Below are 24554 nucleotides of genomic sequence, written 5' to 3'. Positions count from 1 at the left end.
TTGTGGGCCAAGCAAAAAACAATGGGGTTTGGCACATTTGAATTAATGTATCACTAAATTACGGTAACACGGTCCTTCTTTCAAATTAATGACTTTTTTTAGTAGTTAGTAATTAAGTAAAATTTCCGTGTGTGTTTATGGGTGTGTCCTTCAGGACGTGAGTGTGCAGTTTGTCATCTCGGGGGTGCTGCATGTGTACCAGCGCATGATTGACCGCGAGGAGGACACGTGCCTGTTTGTGACCCACCCGGGCGAGCTGGTGGGCCAGCTGGCCGTGCTCACAGGGGAGCCCCTCATTTTCACTGTCAGGGCGCACCGCGACTGCAGCTTCCTCTCCATCTCCAAAACACACTTCTATGAGTGAGTGCACACACACACACACACACACACACACACACACACACACACACACACACACACATATATACTAGAGGTGTTGAAATTAATCAAATAATCGATGCATCACGATGTGGACATGAACGATGCTGCATCGATGCAGTGGCCGACCATAATCGATTATAACGTAATAATGTTGCTCGTTAATTTTCCGGTCGCGCTATAAACATTCAAATGAAAAATAACATTCTCAGTCTAGTTAGGCTACAGATAATGTTATTTTTTGTCCATATTTTTTGTCCATGTTTTGTCCGTCTAGATCAGGGGTCTCCAACACACTGCCGGCGGGCACCAGGTAGCCTATGAGGCGCCTGCAGTGCAACTAAAAATAGCCAAGTCGCCTACAGATCAAGCTCTAAAAACATCCTCCATTATGAAGTTTTTAATAGATATTAAATTGTAGACCAGAACCATTTTAAGAATGTATGTAGCCATATAGTACATCTGTAACATTAACTTGATATTGGTGATGGGCTACCTTACAAATTGTAGCTGGGTTAAATTGTAGCCTTTGGCTCCGAATCCTTTTCCCATTCAATCTTTAAACAACAACGGAAGCAGAGCGCATACACGCTGCTCACACGCATAGACAGTAAAAGAAAAAAAAGCTTGTTCGTCTGGTGTAACCAATAGAAGCTCTTCTTAAGTATATATATACTCTTTTGATCCCGTGAGGGAAATTCTTCTATTGGTTACACCAATTAGATATCTTTGCGAATGTTCGGTGGCATTCCGTGTTCGTCCCATACGGTTCGTGCATGATTGTTCAAGGACTGAAAAACTTTAGGTCACAGACTTGAACTTTAGGTCACTAATTGAATCGAATCGGGAGATCAGTGACTATTTACACCTCTAATACACACACACACACACACACACACACACACACACACACACACATATATACTGTACATACACTACCGTTCAAAAGTTTGGAGTCACTGAGAAATTGTTTTCATCATTAATGTTGTAAATGACTGTTGTAAATGAATGTTGAAATGGCTGTTGAAATGGCTGATCTTTAATGCCATATCTACATAAGTATACAGATGCCCATTATCAGCAACCATCCATCCAATGTTCCAAAGGCACATTCTGTTTACTAATCTGATATCATTTTAAAAGGCTAACTGAGAAAACATAGGAGAACCCTTTTGCAACTATGTAAGCACATAATGAAATCTGAAAACTGCTGCCCTGATAAAAAAAAAACAATGCAACTGATCTCAGCTGGTATTCTGTCTAATGGAGTGGAATAGACATTTCAAACTGACCCCAAACTTTTGAACGGCAGTGTACACACACACACACACACACACACACACACACACACACACACATCTCCCCATCCCCCATCCCATCTCTAAATCCAGTTCTGCAACCGAGTAGGTCTGTAGAACTTGCAGTACATGCACATAGGTATGTATGTCTACATAAACAAACACACACAGCTGTATGACCTGACCTGACCTTACAGACTGTTAAAAAGTATTGTTGAATATGGCATTATGTAGTTTATTTGACGTTATCTGAAAATTATATTCATGTACATTTTGGCTGAATATATTGGCAGATTATATACATCAGAATGGCCCAATGTATTGTCTTGCATGTCCTTAGTGTCCTTATCCGTTATTTTTTACTTTAATGTTAATTGTGGGTTGCTGTTTTCACTGAACATCTATTAAGATGATTAACTTAGAGTGACACCTTCCACAAAGCATATATCTTTCTGTACTGTAGTGTTGACGAGCTACATTTAGATCACAGAGGAGAGGCTTGTCTCATTTATCAGCCACTCTCCTGCCTGGATCAGCTTGAGTTATGAGCACTGCCACCTTTCGTTGATATTTCACTTGAACGTCACTTCGGTGCCATTGATATGAATTACACTGGGGGCCTATTAATGTTGCCTCATTTATTGGTTAAATATTGCTTTCATTTGTATCCTTCCCTCCGCTGAAGGAGAAGGACAACGAGAAAGTATGAGCTCTGTATTTAACTGTGGGTGGTGCTGTAGAGATTCCAGGTGCTATTCCCCCATGGTCACTACCAGGCTGATTTATTATCAGTGGCTCTGGAGGGGTAATATTGACTGTCTCTCTTGTGCATATTGAGCAGAACCAAGCAGCGTACCAAACACATGCATTGTTCCGAAGGTCATTAGATAACGTTCAGTGATTCATCTGTGTCAGTGGTGGCCAGAGAGCATGTTAGTGAAGCGTAAAGGCTGGAAAAGTGAACATGTGTGTGCCATACACAGATAAGCATATCTATCTGAAGGGTACACACACTGGAGATAGGACACAGGAAGGGGACAAAAATCAGATTTTTCATTATTTTGGATCCATTTTGTTAAAGTGCTTACCGTAATTTCCCAACTATTAGCCGAGGTTTATACATTGATTTTTGCTACATTTCTTTAGCTATGAGGTTAATACATGGGGGCAGTTAATATTGTATTAATATGTTTTTTTTAACTTGCATAAAACACTGTCCTGTGTGGTTTATACACAACGCGGTTAATACATAGGAAATTAATGTAGTGCATAAGCAAAATGACCCATGCATTTGTCTATCCCTCAGTCAAACATGAAATCACCCCCATTAAAAATGTTGAAATCACATGAGGTCTTAATGCACAAACTTCTGTCTATTTTTTAGTAATTAAAATGTAAGTGTGTGTGTTCAGGGTCATGCGTGCTGAGCCGACAGTGGTGCTGAATGTGGCTCATACAGTGGTGCGGCGGATGTCCTCGTTTGTGCGGCAGATCGACTTCGCCCTCGACTGGATGGCGGTGGAGGCCGGACGGGCTGTCTATAGGTCAGTCATCTCACTCCCTCCCATCAGAGTGTTCTTTCTTTCTCTTTTTCTTCTCTTTTTTTTTTTCTTCTTCTGTTCTTTTGTTTGTTTGTTTGTTTGTTTGTTTCTTTCTTTGTATTATTTGAGTATGTGTGTCTGTAATGTTTTTGTTTGTTTGAAGGAAGAATTAGTCCACAGGTTATTTAACACTTCTGATTTACACTCGTCCACTTAAATACTTTTTTCATTTGTTAACTACCACCTCTAATTTGTCCATCTCTCCTCCCTCTCTCCATCCCCCCCCCCCTCTCTCTCTCTAACAGACAGGATGATAAGTCTGACAGCACATTCATCGTGTTGAGCGGACGCCTGCGTTCCGTCATCCTGAAGGAGGACGGGAAGAAGGAGCTGACGGGAGAGTATGGCCGTGGTGACCTCATTGGCGTGGTGAGCTCTGCTGCCCCTTGCTGGTGGGCTCTGGGATAAGCCCACTGCATTCCTCATCTACATGTGGCTCTCTCTCTCTGTTCTGGCTGAGATGCTTGAAAAAAGGCACAAAAAAAAGGGAAAAGCGTCAGATCCTGTAAATCCTTTTGTGAAAACCAGAGGACAGCCAAATGATTGCTAGCCAGACAGTGTATGGATTTAAAAAACTGTTAGATTAAGTGCTGTTATCCCTCAGCATGCAAATACAAGTAACAAGACAAATACTTTGGTAATTACCACCATTTAAGAGACTGTTTGAGAAATGTGGCTTTCTCATTTTTTTGTGACTGCTTGCTTGAAATCTTTGCATTAGCCAAAGCTCCTGTCCACCTAGTAGCATTCCAAGAGTGACCTCATCTTAGCGTTGATATCATGACCTTGACAGTAACTTTGGGGCCCACTAACTTTTAACGGGAGCTGGATGTTCCATTGGAGCTCACCCTTGAGCGACTGTACAGAGGGAAGTTACGTAAAGCGCTTAGATTAAGCCCCTGCTCACTGAATGCCACTGCTTCACACAGATGTGGAGATGAAGGCATTGATTGGCTTGTTTATCTATCTATTTATCTCTCTATCTATTTGTGTGCCGGCTTGACTCTCTTGGTTACCTGATGGTCCTGTGATAAAACAGCAATCATGTGGGCAAGATGGAAACATGTCACACCCCAAGTTAGCTGTAATATGGAGATGGGATTAGAGGTAGACGCGAGGGACAGCTAGTATGCTGTATTAAGGTTCATGCTGGCTATTGACTATACACCATCCAAATATGCTCAGCAATATCTCTGAAAGAACATTCTAGTATAATGATGTGTCTATAAATTTAAACACAAATAGGCTAGTCAATATGAATGGTTAACCTGAGGCGTAGATCTGGAGTAAAAGTTGACCCAAATTAGTTTTTTTTTTTGGCTGAGGCCTATCTTTATAAATCTAAGTGATTGCAAAACTTTTTACACATATTACACAGCCTGATGCCTATTCCTGCTATACTGGGGACTACACAGGCCACTAACGATGACTTTATAGAGGCTACGTAGGACCCATAGACCATAAACATATTTAATGTGTCAAAAATGTAATCACTCTTTTGAGCGTTTAGTTTTCTCCGCCATCTTTACTAAGAGCAGAGGCTCTGTGTGTCTAAACAAGGTGCTGCTGCAGTGTGTGTGTGTGTGTGTGTGTGTGTGTGTGTGAGGGAGCCGCTCCGCTCCGCACACAGCCTCCGAGGGAGAGAAGTTCTCCAGAATCAAAAACGGAATTGATAGCGTCAGAGCTCATCAATACTGTGGTCTTTGATAATTTAACTCTGGGGCCTGTTCCTGGATTACGGTACCGTTGGTTGGTACAGTTGGTTGAAGGCTCGCTATCAATACAGTTCCAAAGTAGCTTATGGTTATTCACATTTTCTCTCCAAAAGTAACCTTTCATAGGGATTTGATAGATAAGAATTTAATCCTTGCCATTTTCTCGCAGTAGTTATGATGTTGTTCCCATCACTCTTCCTAAAGTTAGCCTGCACAGGGCAACATCCACTGGGATTTGCCGGTAGTGGCAATTGGCAATTTGATTGACACGAGGGGCGGTGCTAGACATGTTGCACAGCAACAACACCAGCGCCTACCTCTTAATCGGCTTAATATACCCGAGCATCAGCCGATGCCTCTATTCTGGAGAATGCATAACTTTTGAGGTCCAAAGAAAAGTCAAATAACTGTTCATGGAAAATCACCAGGAACAAAAGTCAGTGTGACGTTTTTTTGCAGACATAATCCATCTCCTCTTGATAGGTCATATTGGACATTTGGAGACCTTTGGAGAAGTTTGGTAGTGTTTTAAACCTAAATGACTTTACATTGCTCAGACTGGTATTGGTGATCTTTACTAGAGCCAGCATGGTTGTTGCGCACCCTTGAGTACACTAGTTCTGGAGGAGCTCTTGTCTCTGTGGTGAATGGCGCCAATGCCCAGCCCTCGTGTGGCGTGATGTCACAGTGGTTAGGTAATCGCCCGCTCCCACAGGGCTCAGCACCTGCTCCTCTTCGCCTAGGCTGACGTCTCCGGTGTCTCCACGGCGACACCCACACTACCAAGAAAAACTGTCTGTGCCGATGCCATGGTTACGGAGCTCAGGAGATGGGGAGATTTAAACACTGTGACTTTACCTTGTGTGCGTTTGTGTGTGTTGTGTCTGTGTGTGTTTGTGTGTGGGTAAGGCCTTGGGAATTGAGGGCTATTCTAATGCAGTGGCGGTGTTAAATTAGACCTGCTTGCGTCACTTCTGACAGTCATCCTGCTAGGAGGTTTCACTTGTAAAGCCCGCTACTCCCAAAGGCCATGACAAATGGAAATTAACCTGCCAATCAAAGTCTGCAAACAGTGTTGCAGTGTTGCGGTGTTTGTCCACAGAGGTATTCAGAAATCAGAATAGAATGTAATTGTACGTTTTATGTTCCATATGATGAGATGAAGGCTGAGTGGAAGGAATAGAGAATTTGATTGGAGTAAAGCTAAACTGAAAGAAGCTAATACACTTGTTATGAAGCTGGTGTCTTTTTGTGAGTTATTCCAGAGTTTATTTGCCTGACTTATTTGTATGTATTCTAATAGGGGTGTAAAGATTAACCGATACGTATCGGTATCCGTTTTTAACGTGTAAGGTACGGCTACATCGATATGTGAAGCCCCGTATCGGAATAAAACTGAAATGAACCGATCGTTATATCGATTTACTTGTTACGAATTGGTTCACAACCTTTTCTGCTCGCTCAGACTCTCATTTACGTTGCAAGCAGCGCGTTCATCCCGTTTTGGGCTACATTCATTGCCCAAAGTTGTCAAAGGACTTCATTACCCATACATCTACTGCAACTTAAGCACGTGACAACTCACACTTGGTCGTTTGTTTGACAGTTTTTACTCTTTTGTTTTTCAAAATCCAGAGCGAAATTAAACACTTACTATAGCATTCCTAAATGGCAACGATAGTCTGTAGAGTAGCCTTACGTTTGATGAAGGGATTTCCTTAATGTTAAAGAATAATTTGGCCCTTGCTGCTAAAACGATGCACGAATTATTATTAATTTGTTCATATTCACTCAGACTTGGAACAAAATAGGCCCAGTTCATTGATATGTAGGCCTATTTTATTATTGTAGGCTATATGAGAAAAGGCCAAGATTGTCTTAAGCACTGTTTTATTTTATTTCGGTATTGTCTTACCTCAACAATAGGCAGTCCCTCCAGGAATTCGCGATGTTGCGATCGCAACAATTAACGCAAATTCAGCAAATCCTCGTGAATTCTGGGCGACCTCGCAATTTTGTCCAAACACTGCAACTTTTTCGCAAATTTGACCAATCATCATGGTTTCCCCGTGAAATTTCACCTACCACAACAGCCCCTCGCGCAGAATATTGACCTAGGCCACACTCACTTCTGCAGACACCAGAGACTGCCCTATAACTTGTTCACTCCTCTGCAGTTTTGATGACAATAAATGAAGGCTAACGTTAATGATCTGCTTTACTTGCATCTGTCATCTCAACCTAGTGTTGCTAACCTGCCTAAGCTATGAAAGTAAGTTAATTAAGGCCTACTTGGTTTACTGACATTTGAGTAGGCTACAATATGCATGGCAAACGTTTACACCTGGAGATGTCCTTTTAGCTCGTGTCATGTTTGCTAGCTTGTGGGCTCAGTTTGTGTAGTGCAGTGCTACCAAAATCATAGAAATTAATAACATTGTAAGGCATTTACCTCTTCTATGATCCAGGAATGATTTCATACGAGTTATTTTTTAACATTTATTTTAACTAATGACATAGAAAACATCCCGAATTCTATCCACATATCGTGATGCACTATGCAAAAAGTTATTTCCAGTCGTAGCCGAACACAGTGAGATGCAAGCGTTCCAATCCACTTAAAGCTACATTGTGTATTTTTTTGAGTTAATTCTAAGCAAAAACCCTTTTGTTCTTTCAAAAATATGTGCTCATTCATGTGTAATTACTTCCACTTACTAATCAAAGTATTCTCGTAAGTGTAGAATCTGCTATTCCAAATACATACGCGCGAGTCGCGCGATGGCTGAATCCATGTTGCGCCTCCATCTTTGAAATACATTCGCCAACGAGGGACATTCCTGGAAATTCAAGCTTCGCCTTTCGCGCTTTTAGGCTACACTCAGCTGCACCGTGACGTATGGCAGGGGGAGATTAGTCTACTCCTGACTGCCGGCAGATTTGAAAGGTTGTTGAAGATGGAGGATCACACATATTCTCGAGGTCATGAAAAGGAGTCACCAAGGAAGCGAAAACGAGAATTAAAAAGACAACGCGACAGGAAAAACAACAAGACCAAAGTAAATATTGGAGTGGCTTTTCCAAGATGGAAAGAGCTCATGAGGAGCAAGGATTTCAAAAGGGACGCCGAAGTTGCCTGCTTTCTTCTCGACAGGTAATTCGGCCTATTCGTGTAAACCTATACAGTCTATGGTGTAAATTCGAAGTTTTACAGTTGCTTGGCTAACTATAGCATAACGCTAGAATGACGTCTAGGATACTTTTCGCGTTGATGAAAAAGGATTGTCTAGGCTATAACATAAATCTGTGTGCTGTGACGGATCAAAGGGAAAGGGCACTGTAAATTGTAGCCTAGTTATTTTTCATTGCTTTTGCTTTGTAGCCTACACAATGTATCCTAATCTGATAATGCTGGGGTAGCCAATTCCAAGGGTGACGTTTACCTCCTGAGGCCTGTCCTGTAGTCTTATTAATTTTAGACGTAGCCTACTAATTACTAGATTGTCTGAAGGGAAAGTTTTTCACCTGTAGCCTACACCTGGGAATGGGGGAAGGGTAGACTAGTCCATTACACTTATGAATGGAGGAAGGGTAGGTCATTACACCTAACGGGGGAAGGGTAGACCAGCCAGCCCAGAGACTGATCAGACTGAGGGTCAAAGTCATTATCATGCAGAACAATACAAAACTGAACTGACAGAACTGTTTTGATTGAACTTTAGTCAATTTACTATATGTATATGAGGTGCATCTACCAAAATACATTTTCTTCACTGTCATAAAATGAATGCACTTTGTTTGTGGTTTAGTGAGACATTCAAACATACTGCTCTTTTTTGTCCAGCTATGAGAGAGAACTTCGAGCAGTCACATCAACACCACTGAAAGGAAAGCCCTCTAAAGTATTAACTCCAGCAGTGTCCAGCATCTCTAGTGGGACAGACAGGTCAGTCACTGCATGAAAATTATATTTTTAATAATTTGGTGTTTACCATTTTATGTACTGTCATATGTTGTGAAACACTCTGCTTATTCATTTCAGAGATGAGCATCTTGGCGCAATTGCAGAAGCCCCTGAAATTGAGAGCCTTGAACAGAGGTAACCCATCAATGCTCATAATGTCTATATCCTAACCCTACATGTGTTCTCTATTGTATATTTTCATGATATAAGCATTTATATATATTTTTTACAAAGCCTACATGACATGAGCATCGCGGAGGAGGATGTGGATGAAAATGTGTTCAATGACCCCATGAACAGTGTGTAAGTAGTACACCCTATAGACATACCGGTATGTTACTATTTGTACTGTGTGGAAGTTCTTTTTTTCTAAATATGTTATTTCTTACAGAATCGACTGGACAGATGAAGGATCTGCATTCCATCAAAGAGATGATGGAGAGAGGGATGACGGCTCCGACGAAGAGTATCTTCCACCAATTTCTATACGGTGTGTGCTCATCTGTTGTTACTTGGCCATATTTTGTGTTGTGTTTTGTCATACATTTTTACATGGTGCCCGTGTGTTCTGCCTCCACAGAATGGGTGGAGCATTAAAGGCAGTGCAGACTGTTGACCATCTTCCTGTAATTGGGCTTGATGAAACTGTGCATGACCTTTCTGCTCATGAAGACCCTACTGACGAGCCCTTGCCCAGTGTTGAGTTGCCCAGTTACCCAGACCCTTTGAAGGTCCAATGTGTAGATGATATCATCTGTGTCCGAGCGGCAGTGTTGTATGAGACCTGCTTGAGGCAGCTTGTCACACTAATGAAGCTGCCGGTGGACAGATGTACAGGTGTTCTCAGGACTGGTCTGGTGTGTGATAGTGTTGCCCCCTTTCACATCAACATCACTTATAAGGGCACGGCAATGATTGCGGAATGGGTAAGTCCAGGCAGTAACAACATAATACAACTGGTACTGGTAGCAATACCAAGCACATTTCTTGTGACAGCCAGTGTTGTATAATTCAAATCCATTTATCAATCTTCTCTGACTTTTAGATATGTCCCAATGGACATAGCCTGTGGAGATGGAATTCGCAGCCTGTGATGAAGTTTGGGATGCAAGCTGGGGATTTCCTTCTATCCACCAACATTTTGTTGTCGGGGAACAACTATGGGAAGGTTTCCCTATTGTTTAAATTCATGAACATGGGCATGGTGAACCCAAACACATTTTGCACAATCCAAGACACATACTGTGTTGACGCAGTCAAGGAATACTGGGAAGAAAAAGGAATACCGAGGCCATCCGTCGCCTTCAAGGGAAAGACGTTGTGGTGCTAGGTATGTTGAAATGGTGCATGTATAAATTACTTGCAGCAATGACATATGTTTATTATATAACCTTACTACGAAATATGCCTGGGTTTTTACAGGGGATGGCAGAAATGATTCACCAGGGCATTGTGCCCAGTACTGCAGCTACACCACGATGGAGCTTGACACCAAGGAAATCATTCATGTAGCAACAATAGACAAGCGGCATACATCGTGGAACTCCAACATCATGGAGAAGGAGGGATTTATCCAGACTGTGGACAAGCTTTCCAGAGAGATAAAGCTGGTGGAGATCTGCACAGATGCTCATATCCAGATTGGAGCCCTTATGAGTAAGTGCTCCTCTGATAACATATATGAATACAAATATTGCAAAAAGAGATGTTGTGAAATGCTATGATTTCCCACTTCACAGACCCAGACAAAGGCAAATACAAGGACCTTGGAATTCATCACAGTCTGGACATGTGGCACGGTGCCAAGAATCTGGCCAAGAAACTTGCTGCTGTAAGTTTCAAGACTCATGGGAATCATTGGCTGTAGTTTACTGTTGGGATGAAATATGCATTTTCTTAGCTCTCCATGGACAATTTCTGAAATACCTCAGTATTTTGTTTTTATTTCCCAAAGGCAGGGAAGGTGAAAGGACAGTCCATTCTCCTCCACTGGTTGAAGGACATCGTCAACCATTTTTGGTGGTGTTGCAAGACTGCTGACACCAAAGAGCAGTTCCTTGTAAGCAGGATTGTTATTGTACTGATTGTAGCTGGTAGCTCCCACTATATCTATATATATATTTGTACTATGGGGACCCTTTTCTGTATAACAATTTGTTTTATATATTATGTATTATATTTGTATTTTTTGCACAGGCACTTTGGATTGGCATTTGTCACCATGTCTGCAACATCCACACGTGGCAAATGGGAAGCTGCCAACACAGCGATCTGGGAGAAGGGAAGGAGTGGATCGAGAGAGATTCTAAGTCTCACAAAGCCTTAGTGGACATTGTTTTCAACAAGCGTTGGCTGAAGGATGTCCACAAATATCTGCGTTTCAGGTAAAGCATGTAACATTGTACACAAATTGTGTGTGAGTATGTATGTATGCACACACTAATGTGGATGTGTGTGTGATTTCTTTTCTATTCGAACAGATCAACAGCAGACCTGGAGTCATTCCAGAACCATGTTCTGATGTATGCCAGTAAGCGCTTTGCTTTCACTCCCCCGGTTTATGAGGCAAGAGTTCTGCTGGCAGCTCTTGACTACAATTTCCACTGCAACAGACCAACAAGAACTACATCTGAGGGCAAACAAATGTAAGTTTAATACATACAGTATTGTCTTGTAAAGTAAACCCACAGGCACACAGTGGTTTGGGATTGGTATGTGCTCTCCAGTTTGTCAGTTGTTGTAATGAGTAATTGACCTGTAATAGTTTACCTTTGTGCCATTACAGTTTCCGAAGACTGTACAACAAACATGCAAGACGATACAGCTTGTACGCCCTGAAATCTGAGAAAACATATGAATACATCTCAGAACTGCAGGGGAAAATTATAAACAAGAGACTCACGAGTGGAGTTGGGATGCCTCGAAGGAGGAGCCTTCGGCCCAATGACCCAAGAAGACTTGGTGTCGTCCCCCCTATACCTCCACCCCCTATATCAGAGCTGATGCGGACACAAGTCAGCAGAGGTCTTGGTATGTGATGCACTTGCCTTTGCCTGTAACTCAGTCTAGGCGAAATAGCACTGTACAGATTAATAACAATATGTTGAACTATAAAATGGTGTGTATGTCTAATGGCACCTCATGTCTTCCACAGGAGCAGCTTTCCAGGAGGCTGCGCATTTAGAATGATCCCTATTGCTGGTCCATGTTGCTTCAAAGGCACCATGAAAAAGGAAGGATTAGTAAATGGGTGTAAATACCATAATTTGTTACTTTCTGTAAATAAATATATATTGCAAATAACATTATTGACCATGTTACTGTCATTTGGTGTTTCAAAAGGTAAATTACTACAGCTCCTTTTTTATTATAAGTTTGTGGATGTAATGTATAAGAAATACAGCATGAATGGTCTCATAACAAAAATATTTTATTTTCATAAAAGCAAAATACACAGCAACTTGGGATCACTCTTTTTATATTACCCTGTCCTAGAGACCCATGCAGCCAGAAAATGAAATGTCTGTAGGCAGCATATCTGAACACTCTTGTCATCTGGCTCTCTTACATAGCCTAATACTGTGATGTCCTCCCTGTGAATCCGGAGAAAACCTTCATCTAGGCAGTACTGTGTGAAGTGAGGCAGAAGGCTCACACAGGTTTTCTCTCGATCGGTTGGCATGTTTCTGCAGTGTGTACAGGTACACCAAGGCATCCCTGGCACAGGTTGGGGGATGACATGTCTGCGCTGATGCATCATCAATGCATCAAACACCAGACCAGGCTGCCTCGCTAGCAACTGTGTGGTGAGGTCCCTGTGCTCTTGCAGGCTCATTCCATCCACAAATCTCTAAAGAAATAAGACACAAAAAATAAGATCAGATAGGCTTGTTTAGGTAGCAAAGTTAGATGGTTAGCAAAGTAGTAACAGTACTCTTGTCATTTTTCAAGTGTTTACACAAAATGAAGAATACTATGTGTATGGACAATGAAAAGGTGAAAACATTTTCTATAGACCATAACGTAATCATATGTGTCATGATTTCACTGGCAGACAACACATCATGCAGTTGACTGGCAACAGCTAGAAATTGCTACATATAAACAATGGAGATACAAACAGGGAAGCTACACCAAGCGCGTAACTGAAGCGTTCCGTTCGCAACGCGTAAAATCAATTTTAGAAGAATGGTCTATTTTTTTCTGGTGTATGCTAGTTGCAGCAGACGCAACGAAAACGAACGTGCCTGGTGCAGCTTCCGAGCTAATTTCGGTGTCATTGAATTGATACTGTTCAGAGAAATATATTAAAAACACAAATCTCCGTTGCTTCTCTCCTTTGTCTTTGAAGTTCTTCCACTCTCTCCTAGTCATCTTTGGAGAGTCTTCTTCTTTGCCTAGGAGGTCTCACCGATCCTCTGCCACCGGCTCTGTCTTTTGGCTTGTCTTTACCTTTCCCTCTTCCTTTTACCTTTCCCTCGCACCTCCGTAGCATCGACTGATCTCTGACTCTGCTCACTGAGAAAAATAGTAGGCTACGCTGTAAACATTGCCTTACACTATTAATCTCGTACATACAGAATAAAGATAGCACTGATACTGTACTAACATTAGCATGCATTCGTTTGGGAATAGCTGATGCTAGCAATGAAATAGTAGCCTACCAAAATAACGATAACGTAAAACTATTATTCACTTTACATAGAGGTCATAACCAACATGTTTACTGGCTATATAATTAAATGCAATGTGTATTGTTTTCTAAAGTAACCTCATCGCTGGAAGGAACACTGGACGAAGTCGTAGTAGGCTACTGGAAGCCATGTTAACCTTGGCATGAAACGGCCACCGTAGGAGTTAAAATGCGCTCGGAATGGGAGGGGCTAGAAAGTAATATTCAGTTGGTTGTCATATAGAATTTCACCGCTAGATGGGAGAAGTTCTTACACAAGGTAGCTTTAAATATGTTATTACGCTACTCTCACGTCCTTAAAGTGGCAGGCAGTCAATTAGACTTACACACCACCAATGTAATAACATTAAAGAAAAGTGTAGTCTAATAGTTTAAATCAATATGAAATTACTAGATACTTAGTTGCCTATTAGTAATTATGCAAGTCACAGAATATGAATTATTAAAAAGATATGAACTTAATATGAATTACAACATATATGAATGTATTGAAACATATGGCATTATGCCATCTATTTAGGGGGCTGTCTTTTTTGGACAGTTCTACTAAAGGTTATACTGCTTTGTGAATTACCCCAGTCAAAGTATTTACACAAATAAAGAAAAGTTTGATTTTCTGTAACCCCCTACTATTTACCTTTACTTATCCTTTTTAATAAGCATCAAGATAATCCGTGTAATTTTGGTCTTACTAACCTTAATTACCCCTCAATTAAAAAATAATAATAAAAAAAAAAATCGCAACTATTTTTGCAATTTTCACTTCCTCTCGCAATTTCTTCGCAACAAACAGCTAAAAACACCGCAACTTCCATCGCAATTTTTTAGAAAAGTTGTCGCGAAATCAGGCATTTTAGATCGCAACCATCTCAAAAAATCCTCGCGAAATCCTGGAGGGACTGAATAGGCTACAGCTCCTTGAAAACAATCAGATATAACTCTATAAAATCTATAAAGTCTATAAAAATGTATTTTTATGTTGTATTTGGCTGCTGTGTTTGACTGAAATGTAGACTATTCTTTTTTCATTTCAATACAGTATATGATACAAACCTCAGTTTAGATAATCATATTCACACATTTGTTTTTGCCTAATCGACATGACCATGATAATTGATAATATAAAATGAATGTGCACCTTAAGCAAATGATAAAAAATCTTTCAGAATGCTTTCCATTCTTCAACTGCATCGAATCGCATCGCATCGTACTGAATCGTTTTTTATGAACATGTATCTTTTCTTGTATCGAATCGTGCCCATGTATCTAGATGTGAATCGTATCGTCTTTTACATGAGATATTCACACCCCTATATTCTAACGTAATTGTGCTAGAAATGGAATTTAATTGAATTAAATTGAGTCCGAATAACAGTGAAACTGTGCAGATGGTGAATGGAGTATTGTCCTTGATTCTTGTGAAGATGGCTTTGATGTGTGTAGACTGTTTGTCCTTGTACTGTGTGTGGGTCATTGAGAATTAAGGCTTTTAAAATGTGTTTTTAAAAACATCTTTTAAAAATGGACAAAATGCATTTTTTAAGTTGGAAGACTTTTTAAACAAATTTTAATGGATGTAATACATTTTTAGACTGCAATTTTTGCAATTTCACCACACAAAAAATGTCAGGTGGCACAACCAAAAGCTTCTTAAAAAAAACACTGCTTTCTTTTTTTTCTAAATGTTTTTTTTTTTATTTGTATACCTGAGAGTGTCTACAGTGATTAACACATTATTATTTTGTAGTAGACCTTGGTATTAAAAATAATACTTTATTAAAATGTGAATAAATTCTTTTAAAAAGTATATTGTTTAACAGAATAATTAGGTACAATGCATTTTTACCTGGTTGCACCACCTGACGATGCGCAATGTCATGTCATTGACCTGAGTATGTTCATGTGCCTGACTATGCACCTGTGTGAGGATGCTTTCATTGTATCGTGACCATACTGTCTGTGTGTGTGTGTGTGTGTGTGTCTGTGTGTGTGTGTGTGTGTGCAGGTAGAGGCCCTGACTCATCAGAACAGAGCCACCACGGTGCATGCTGTGCGGGACTCAGAGCTGGCCAAGCTACCAGAAGGAGCCCTGAGCTCCATCAAGAGAAAGTTTCCTCAGGTAGTGTCACCTCTAAAGCCCCTCTGCACCCAACCTCGCAGTCACTGCTGCACAGTGCTGAAGAAGCGATTTGTATCAGTCAACGGCTGTGGTGTACACATTATACCTTTAACAACCCAAACATGCCTAACTTGCACTCTACTACTTTCTCTGTTAAATATGAATTGTTACTCATTGTAGGTTAAATGTTATTCCTCTAACTGCATGCTTGTGTCTGACTGTTGTGTAGCATTGAATGTTCTCTGTCCACACTGTAGCCATTAAATATGGCATTTATTGCGGCATGTGTCTCGTTCAATATAGCAGAACAACACACGTGGCAAAAAGAAAAAAAAAAAAAACAGGGTATCAGACAAAAGTTATTTTCAAAAACGTTGTAACCGATTGAATAGCTGCACTGTTTGACTTTTGTAAGTAAGCATATTGGCTGAAACTGTTTTGACCTACTTGTGTTTCAGGTGGTTACCCGCCTCATTCATCTTTTAGGGCAGAAGATCCTTCAGCAAGTTAATGGTCCCTTATCAGGTATGTGTGTGTGAATTTGTCCTCACATTCATGGGAGCGTATTTTTGAGATGGTTTGAATACTGCTGTCGCAGTTTAGGTTTTTAGGGTGACTAAAAATAGCATCAGCTATCTAATGGTGACCTGGAATGTCCTCCTCTGCTCTCCCTCCAGCTCGCAGCCTGGCTCTGCACACGCCCGGGAGCAAGTGGGATGCTGGGAACCCGGCGTCCAATCTGTCCACCGTGACGGTGCTGCCGGTGTCCGAGGAGGTGCCACTCACTGCCTTTACTCTGGAGTTGCAGCACGCCCTCATCTCTATCGGTGGGTACACACACACACACACACACACACACACACACACACAGTCTTTTCCACATTTACACTCAGCCACGCTCATGTAGCTCATACCACAGTGGGGAAGTTTGAGTTGCTTGTTTTTTTTCTTTGACTAAAAAGGCAGGTAAATTGCCATCGTAGTATCAGTGGTTTGGATTTGATCTACTGTCTACTATTGCATAAATCTTCCATATAAATAGCTACACAGCTGCATGATTTGCTGAACAGTTTCACATGACTTTCTGGCTGCATATACAAAAGCCCCTAACCTAAAGGCTGATAAAATATCAGTAAAAGGCACAAGAGGGTGCTCTAGCTGCTCTTAAAGATGAAAGAAGATGCTGTATGTAATCACTTAATCACACAATCACATCACAGAATGTGTTTCAGAACTACGTCTTTCTATGGATTATAGTAATCTGTGAGTTTGGTCACCCTTTTCTGCTGTTTGAAGAGCACTGGTGTGATTGCCTCATTTCTTGGCGTGTTCTTACAGTAATGTGCGCATCTCTATCCAGAAGCACACACGCTCTGATATCCTGACTGTCTGACTGATATTTCGCTCAGTACCACATTGCTAAAGCACTCACGTCTGCTCAGGATGAGATGGAAGGACTGGCAAGCTTGAAGAAAGACAAGTTGGGGCACAAGTTGACGTCACTCAGGTTTAATTTTTTTTTTGTGAGGCTCAAGAGGTGTCGGGGAAACAATGCACAGGGGTGGGTTCTGTTCTCAGTACTCTCAATGCACTCCCTGCACAGTCCGTCATTTGGACTCTGGACTTAGCGGTCACGCCTGGGAAACAAATACTTTTGTTTTCCAAAAGAAGCATCATTACTAATGAATGCATAGCCTTGCCCAAAGCCATTAAAGGCATGAGCTAGCCTCTAGCGTCTTTTAGCTTGCTGGCGGTCAGCTGCTATATAGAGGCTCATCGTCTCATCATTTCATGCTGATGTGCTCAAATGAGTGTGTGTGTGTGTACACTCTCCATTCCTCTCCATCGTTATGGGGGATTGCATAATTAATGCATGGTAATTAGACAGAAATCAAACAAGCTGCGGTTATTTTTAGCTTTGAAAGAAGAGCTTTGAATGTTGGTGTTTTTGAGAAGACTCAAAAATATGTAGTCCGGCATCCCTCTATCCAGACACAGACACAGACACACACTCGTGAGAATGTTTTTCTATTGTGTAATATGATGCTGGTGTTTGTTTACAGGACCGACACTCCTCTTGACAAGTAACATCATCAAACAGCGCCTTGGGTCTGCAGCTCTGGACAGGTGTGTACTTTAAAATGTTTCTTTTTCTTGTCTGTGTGTGTGTGCGTGTGTTTACAAACTTTCTATTCAACATGCAAATGTTTTCTTTAAGTATGTAAATGTCTTCATATTTACTTAATTCTTTACTGTGTACATCCAAAAATAATGAACAACAACAAATACTGGGACTGAGACCACCACACACACACACACACACACATATACACACACATTAAAGTATCCGTTTGAAGCAGGGAGATGAAAGCTGATTTTCTGAGTGATGTGGGAAATTAACAACACCATCAACCACACATGCGCACACACACACACACACACACACACACACACACTCACACACACACACACACACACTCACTCACACATGCACACTCACTCATACACACACACACTCACACACACACTCACACTCCACCAAGAGCCCCTTCATGCTGTGCTCTGTCATCCCCATCCCCAATCACCATGAACAGCCTGTCTCTCTTATGATGATTATTCAGCCAAAATGCATGGTGTCAGAATGAAACATGCAACTGATAATGAAACAACTCCAGTGCGTCTCCTTACTGAAGGTGACCCTCCGCGGTTCACTGTCCGTCATAGAGAGAAAAAAAACATAATCATCTTTTAAACAGTAATTGGTTCCAGTAAAGCAAGACAGTGGAATTAATCAAGAACATCAAGCATGCTCAGTTGGCATGTCCTTCAGCACGCAATCCAGCACTGGTGCTCTCCAACAACCCGGTCATGAGCCACGACAGATTGGCTCATTGACAGAACCCAAAGTTATTGTGTAGTGATATAAACTGTGGATTATAGTAGTATAGTTATTTATTAAAGTGTGAGGCATTGTGACAGATACAAACTAATATGTAAATGTGTGTGTTGTGGCTGTTTGTGTTGGAGGTACCCTTGTGCTGTGGTCTTTAAGTTCCTGCACTTTGCACCGGTGTCTGGGCTCTGTCCATTTGAGTCTTCTTTTGTCTGGGTAATTAGTGGAGGACAGTACAAAAAAGGGCCTTGGCTTTAGAATTGAAAGTCTTTAATTTTTGTTAAGCTTTCATTATAATGACATACCAGAACAAGAATTATAAGGTGATTAACTAAAGCTGTGTTGGCTGTTGGCTATACTGCTTCAGCACCAGCCAAGCAGTCTCTGCACGTCCGCCTTAGATGGAAAAATACTCGGTCTGTTAATCGTCACCTTCATCATCATCATCACCACCACCATCCACCCTTAATCCCCATCATTCTCATTTCATCCCTAATATGTATATTAAGGATCTTTGCTAATACCGTCATCAAGGACCTAGTTCATGATGGCCATTTGCCCTTTGACCCCCTCTTCCCTGTGCCTGTTCCTCAGTGTGCACGAGTACCGGCTGTCCAGCTGGCTGGGACAGCAGGAGGACATCCACCGCATCGTGCTCTACCAGACGGACTCCACCCTCACGCCCTGGACGCAGCGCTGCATCCGGCAGGCCGACTGCATCATCATCGTGGGCCTGGGGGAGCAAGAGCCCACTGTGGGAGAGGTAAGGTCTAAGGTCATGAGCCTACCAAGGTTCCGTGGAGTTTTTGATGAGCATGCTGCACCCCTTTTGATTGTTTTGGTATTCTGTTGGATTTTCAACTCTTTCTGGCCGAAATTCACAATGTGTTATTCTTTGTCTACTAGCCCTTTGTGTAACCTAAAGCACAGTTTCTGAACTTTCTGAAGCAAAATGGAATACACAGTACAATCTGTGCTCCAGTGGCAATACATGTGCCCAGTTTTTTTTCTTCTTTTTTTTAAAGTACAACATTTTTGACCAATTTTGATCTTTAGTAAATAGATATTTATGTTATCTTCAAGTGCGGTCCTCTTCACCCCTTGACTTAAAGGAATTATCCGGAGTAAAATGCACTTTAGATCAATTTACGGATGATTGGGAGTACATACGTTGAGTTGACACCCAAATCATGTAATTTGGATGTGTTTTGAGAAAGTTCGATGTTACCGCTTTTAGTCAAAGCTCGTTAGCCTGGACGTGACGCGGGCATGTCATTTCGCCGCTACAAAACGCTATTTTTATACCTCTTCTACAGTTCCAAACAACATTACACTTACGTGGTAGTGAGTAGAGGGTCCCTAAAGCCAAACCGAAGTATCCCGAGGTCTTTATGTGGTCGGATAGAGAGTCCAGAATGAATTTCATCAAGCCAGTACCTTTCCGGAAATGTTGGCATCTTTGCTGGCATCTTTGCTGCCATCTTCAGGGGAAAGTCCGTATGAGTGTGTGGAGTAACATGCTCTGGAAATTCACGATTTCGTCGCCGTTCTTTTTTTTTTTTTTTTTTTAAACATAGTCCAGTCCATACAACTTCATTTCAATTTCGAAAGAAATACTGGACTATGTTTTTAAAAAAAAAAAAACGGCGACGAAATTGTGAATTTCCAGAGCGTGTTACCCCACACTCAAAGATGGCAACATTTCCGGAAAGGTACTGGCTTGATGAAATTCATTCTGGACTCTATCCGACCACATAAAGACCTTGGGATACTTCGGTTTGGCTTTAGGGACCCTCTACTCACTACCACGTAAGTGTAATGTTGTTTGGAACTGTAGAAGAGGTATAAAAATAGCGTTTTGTAGCGGCGAAATGACATGCCCGCGTCACGTCCAGGCTAACGAGCTTTGACATGATTTGGGTGTCAACTCAACATATGTACTCCCAATCAACCGTAAATTGATCTGAAGTGCATTTTACACCGGATAATTCCTTTAAGCTCACAGGTAAAAGAAAGCATTGAATTTGACCGATATTTCATCCTCCCTGATGTATATAGATAGTGTTTGGTGAAGACAAGCCATGTGCATGTGGAGAGCACCACGGGAGGGAGCCCAGTGTGTTTGAGGGGAAATTAGGATGTGAGGGGGTGGGGGTGAGGGGTTCGTTTGTCTTCACTTGGCGTGTTTGCAATGGGCTAGAGGGGGCCTAGTGCCCAGAGCTCTTACCTCTGCGCCTTAACAGCAGAAACCATGAATCACACCGGCCATGAGCTTAATGATTGAGAACTGAAGTGATTTTGTGTGTGTGTGTGTGTGTGTGTGTGCATGTGCGTGTGTGTGAGAGAGAGAGAGAGAGAGAGTGTGAGAGTGAGTGAAGTCTAAAACCACACTGAAGATGCAACTTCAGGCCAGATCGATGAGTATGCTGTCTAAAACCACACTGAAGATGCAACTTCAGGCCAGATCGATGAGTGTGCACTCTAAAACCACACTGAAGATGCAACTTCAGGCCAGATTGATGCATGTTCCAATCCCCAAATGAGCTCGTACTGGATTTTCTCTCCTCTTTGCATCACTTTCATAAAAACACCCAACTGATGCATTTTGTTTGGGCACAGCTGTTGCCCTGTTTGTTATAGCTGAAGCCTCTATGGTGTTTGTCTAGTCAACTTAAGCTGTATGCCTCCTGTTCAGATGCTGCATGTGTGGTATATTCAGGCACAGGTAATGATTAACGAGTTATGCCTTCCGAATGAGTGAAGGACCTACAGTATACATGCAGTCGTGGTTGGGATTGAACTTTTTTTCTGAAGGGCAGTGTCTTCTGTATCCTGGTAAAGTGTCCCAGTAGTAGGTCATCTTTTTAAGTAGGGAGTTTGAATGAAGCATTTTAATTTAGTTTTTTGGCTGCTCGTCACTTGTCACGTCTGCCCTTGTCGTCTGTGAAGTCAGCAGAAACAAATGAACCTGTCTGTCTCCCCACCTGTCTGACTAGCTCTTACCACACTTACGGTATGGTGTTCCCCTTTCTCTCTGACCGTCCCATCTCCGCCCTTTGTTTTTCTTTCTCCTTTCCCCTTCCATCTCTCTCTCTCTCCCTGCACAATTTTTGTCTCACCCTTTCTTGTTTCTTCCATGCATTTTATATTCATTGATTGCATAGTGTTGTAACGTACGATTGTAAAAAAAATGTCACCTTCCCTCTCTCTCTCTCTCTCCCTCTCTTTCTGTCTCTGTCCCTGGTCCTTAGCTGGAGCGGATGCTGGAGGGGAGTGCGGTACGGGCCCAGAAGCAGCTGGTGTTGCTGCACAGGGAGGATGGTCCTCCCCCCAATGGCACCGTGGAGTGGCTCAACATGAGGAGCTGGATCTCCAGACACCTACACCTCTCGTGCCCGCGCCGCGTCTTCTCCAAGAGAAGCCTGCCCAAACTGGTATGGGCAAAGACATATACACACACACACACTTACTTACTCACTCACACTCTCTCTTTCTCTTTTTCTTTCTTTCTTTCTTTCTTTCTTTCTTTCACTCTCTCACTCCTCTCTCACCCACACACTTTCACTCTCTCTCTGTTTCTGTCTCTTGCTTTTTCTGTCCTTTTTGTGTATACAGTATACACACAGACACACACCAGACTTTTTGTGCCTTATTTCTGGTACATCTGTGATGCATTCTGCTCCAGAAACATGTGCTGGTTATGCATTATAGGGGTTCGTGTGACTGCAAGTGCAGTGTGTGAATAATGGGTGCATTCGAAAATTGCTGAATTAATATGCCTGTATATTAATGAATATGCTGAATATGCGCATTTAAGCAAAACAAGTAGAACATACTGTGGTTGTGGTTGGTTACAAGTTCTGTAGAATTTGCAGTCAAGCAAATCTTACTTTTCTGCCAGTCAGAAGAGCCAGTGGAAAGAAAATGCAGCATACGGCATAAATGGGTGCACCCGCCTTGAACACTGAGATTTTTTCAATCATCAATACCTAAAATAATGAAGTTTGGCAAGGGTTCGCAAAAAATGATTACAGCCTCGATTTAAATTCTGCAAATATGTAGTGCTAAGTATGTCTTCCATTACTTTCAAGTAATGCGTTGTTGACCCTTCTTAGCAGTGAGTGTTCAAGTTCAAATTCCACTCCTGGAGGATGCCCTTCTTGAGTGCCTTTGATGTTTTGATAGAGACTGCTATGAATTTATAGTGTTATCAATGAAGTACAGTCCCCGCACACCTTCACTACTGCCATAGCCACTGATGTTTGCCTCATTGTTTAGCCTTTGGTTGCTGGAGTCAGTCAGTTTTGGATGATGTATATCCAAAAAGATATCCACAAAGATCGTTTTTGGTCTCATCAGGCCAGAGTAGGGAATCTTCACCTCTGTCACTATCGGCCTTGTTGAAGTCTAAATCAGGCTTGTGCTGTGCTTCAGCAGTGGCTGCCTGCGTGGATCACCACCATGCACACTACTTCCACATAGTGCACACCTTACTGTGTTAGGAAAGCTCTTGCTCCAGATTGACTTCCCGCAGCCTTGGGCACTTCTGACACACTTTCCTTTGTGATTCTCTTCTACGTTTCCTAGCAAATATTGATCATCAGGTGAAAGCTTGTGACAATGACCTGAACATTTCAGGGAGCAAGGTCATAACTCATTGCATCACTTCCTCTTTTAACCTCTGTAGCACTTTTGCTGTGGCACTCTGACTGACAAGCAGGGATTTATTTATTTTTCTAATACTTTTGCACCTCGTCCTCTTTTATGCTAAGAAACCACTTTCTTCCTCAACTCTCCAGACGACTCTTTCCTGCTGACTGTGTGACCTCTCCTCCGTGGGACTTTGTGTCCGTCTGTCACTCTATTTTGGTTCTGGTTCCCACTTTCCCACTTCTTCTTTTTAACGTCCCTCTGTCTCTGTGTTCATCTGTCGCCATCGCTGACCTATATAGGTCACTGGTTACCGTTCCTCTCCCTCTGTCTTTGTCTCCATTGACACCATTTGCTGTCAGCTCTAAATCTGAGAGTTATTCAGTTAAAAGAACCGTATGTAGGATTTTGGCCAAAACTGGTACTACTGTACAATCACTTTCAAAATACTGTAGAGCGGTGTACACCGCAGATGTGGTAACTAGAGCAGAGCTGGCAACCCAGATGCCGAAACACTACTGACTTTGTGATTACTAGATAGGTGGAGGGTGGCGGATCAGGCTAAAACACAAATATGTAAACATCAACATCAGTTGAGGGCTGCAACTTCACTTTTTTAAATGACGATATCCTGGCCGGACTACTGTTGTCAGTGATATAAGTATTTGAAATTAGCATGATTTCCTAATGTCTAGTGACAAATCAGGGCCATTTTATGATTAATTGAATTACATTTCTTACATACGGTTCCTTTAAATTGATGGTGTTAATATGATGGTTAATCAGATTATAATCTATGGATCAACTGCCCTCATTTAGCCTCAGAAATTGTATTACCATTGATTTGTGACTCTGAAGGATGGACTTGTATTTGCAACATGCTCTTTTGGTAGGAGAATCATCAGGTAGTTGAACCTCCAAAGATATTTGTATAAAAGGTGTCATATGAATTGTATTTATTTATTATATTGTAGGTTTCACATTGGAAACCTGGGACAATGTTTAAAGCAGCCCAATTAAGCTTTATAATACAGGAATAGGGTGTTTTTGCAACTACAATCAGACAACTTCTTCTCACAAGATCTGGAGGTATACTGACTTGATCGTTATTTCCTCACGGATCAAATTCCGATTTTAGATGTTACTTAAACCAATGCATCAATCAGTGAACCATACTGTATCAGATAAAGACGTTAATGTTCCATTGTTGTGAGCTAACCGTCATACCAGCCACAAAGCTAAA

At 41.6% G+C, this 24554-nt stretch overlaps 2 protein-coding genes across 3 annotated transcripts in view; both read left to right on the top strand.

Annotated features, from left to right (window-relative positions):
• Nucleotides 1-24554, top strand: part of pnpla7a (patatin-like phospholipase domain containing 7a) — a 50387-nt gene that overhangs the window by 12893 nt on the left and 12940 nt on the right. For both annotated transcript variants that reach the window (XM_076284783.1, XM_076284782.1), the window contains exons 16-24: nt 155-360; nt 3089-3220; nt 3523-3646; nt 15655-15768; nt 16227-16293; nt 16446-16595; nt 17832-17895; nt 19256-19424; nt 21913-22095. In XM_076284783.1, coding sequence (XP_076140898.1) covers nt 155-360; nt 3089-3220; nt 3523-3646; nt 15655-15768; nt 16227-16293; nt 16446-16595; nt 17832-17895; nt 19256-19424; nt 21913-22095 — 1209 coding nt within the window. The remainder of the gene's footprint in view (nt 1-154; nt 361-3088; nt 3221-3522; nt 3647-15654; nt 15769-16226; nt 16294-16445; nt 16596-17831; nt 17896-19255; nt 19425-21912; nt 22096-24554) is intronic.
• Nucleotides 10510-12210, top strand: LOC143123489 (uncharacterized). Its single transcript, XM_076284943.1, has 7 exons — nt 10510-10612; nt 10696-10787; nt 10911-11015; nt 11153-11340; nt 11437-11601; nt 11742-11986; nt 12111-12210. The coding sequence occupies exons 1-7, from the start codon at nt 10510-10512 to the stop codon at nt 12143-12145; spliced, it is 933 nt and encodes a 310-aa protein (XP_076141058.1). The 3' UTR covers nt 12146-12210.

This window comes from Alosa pseudoharengus, unplaced genomic scaffold (assembly GCF_046254945.1).
Source record: "Alosa pseudoharengus isolate Yale_2024_CS ecotype anadromous, Long Island Sound unplaced genomic scaffold, YU_APseudo_1.1 YU_APseudo_1.1_scf_14, whole genome shotgun sequence".
NCBI classification, from domain to species: Eukaryota; Metazoa; Chordata; class Actinopteri; order Clupeiformes; family Clupeidae; genus Alosa; species Alosa pseudoharengus.
The sequence above is the reverse complement of the archived record's forward strand: the minus strand, read 5'-3'. Positions and strand labels throughout refer to the sequence as shown.

Bases quoted from the DNA above. Each gene is read 5' to 3' on its own strand.
- LOC143123489 (XM_076284943.1), top strand. From the start codon at position 10,510: ATGGAGAAGGAGGGATTTATCCAGACTGTGGACAAGCTTTCCAGAGAG. The intron at 10,613-10,695 runs GTAAGTGCTCCT...CCCACTTCACAG, and splicing joins CCAGATTGGAGCCCTTATGA to ACCCAGACAAAGGCAAATAC. The intron at 11,341-11,436 runs GTAAAGCATGTA...CTATTCGAACAG, and splicing joins CACAAATATCTGCGTTTCAG to ATCAACAGCAGACCTGGAGT.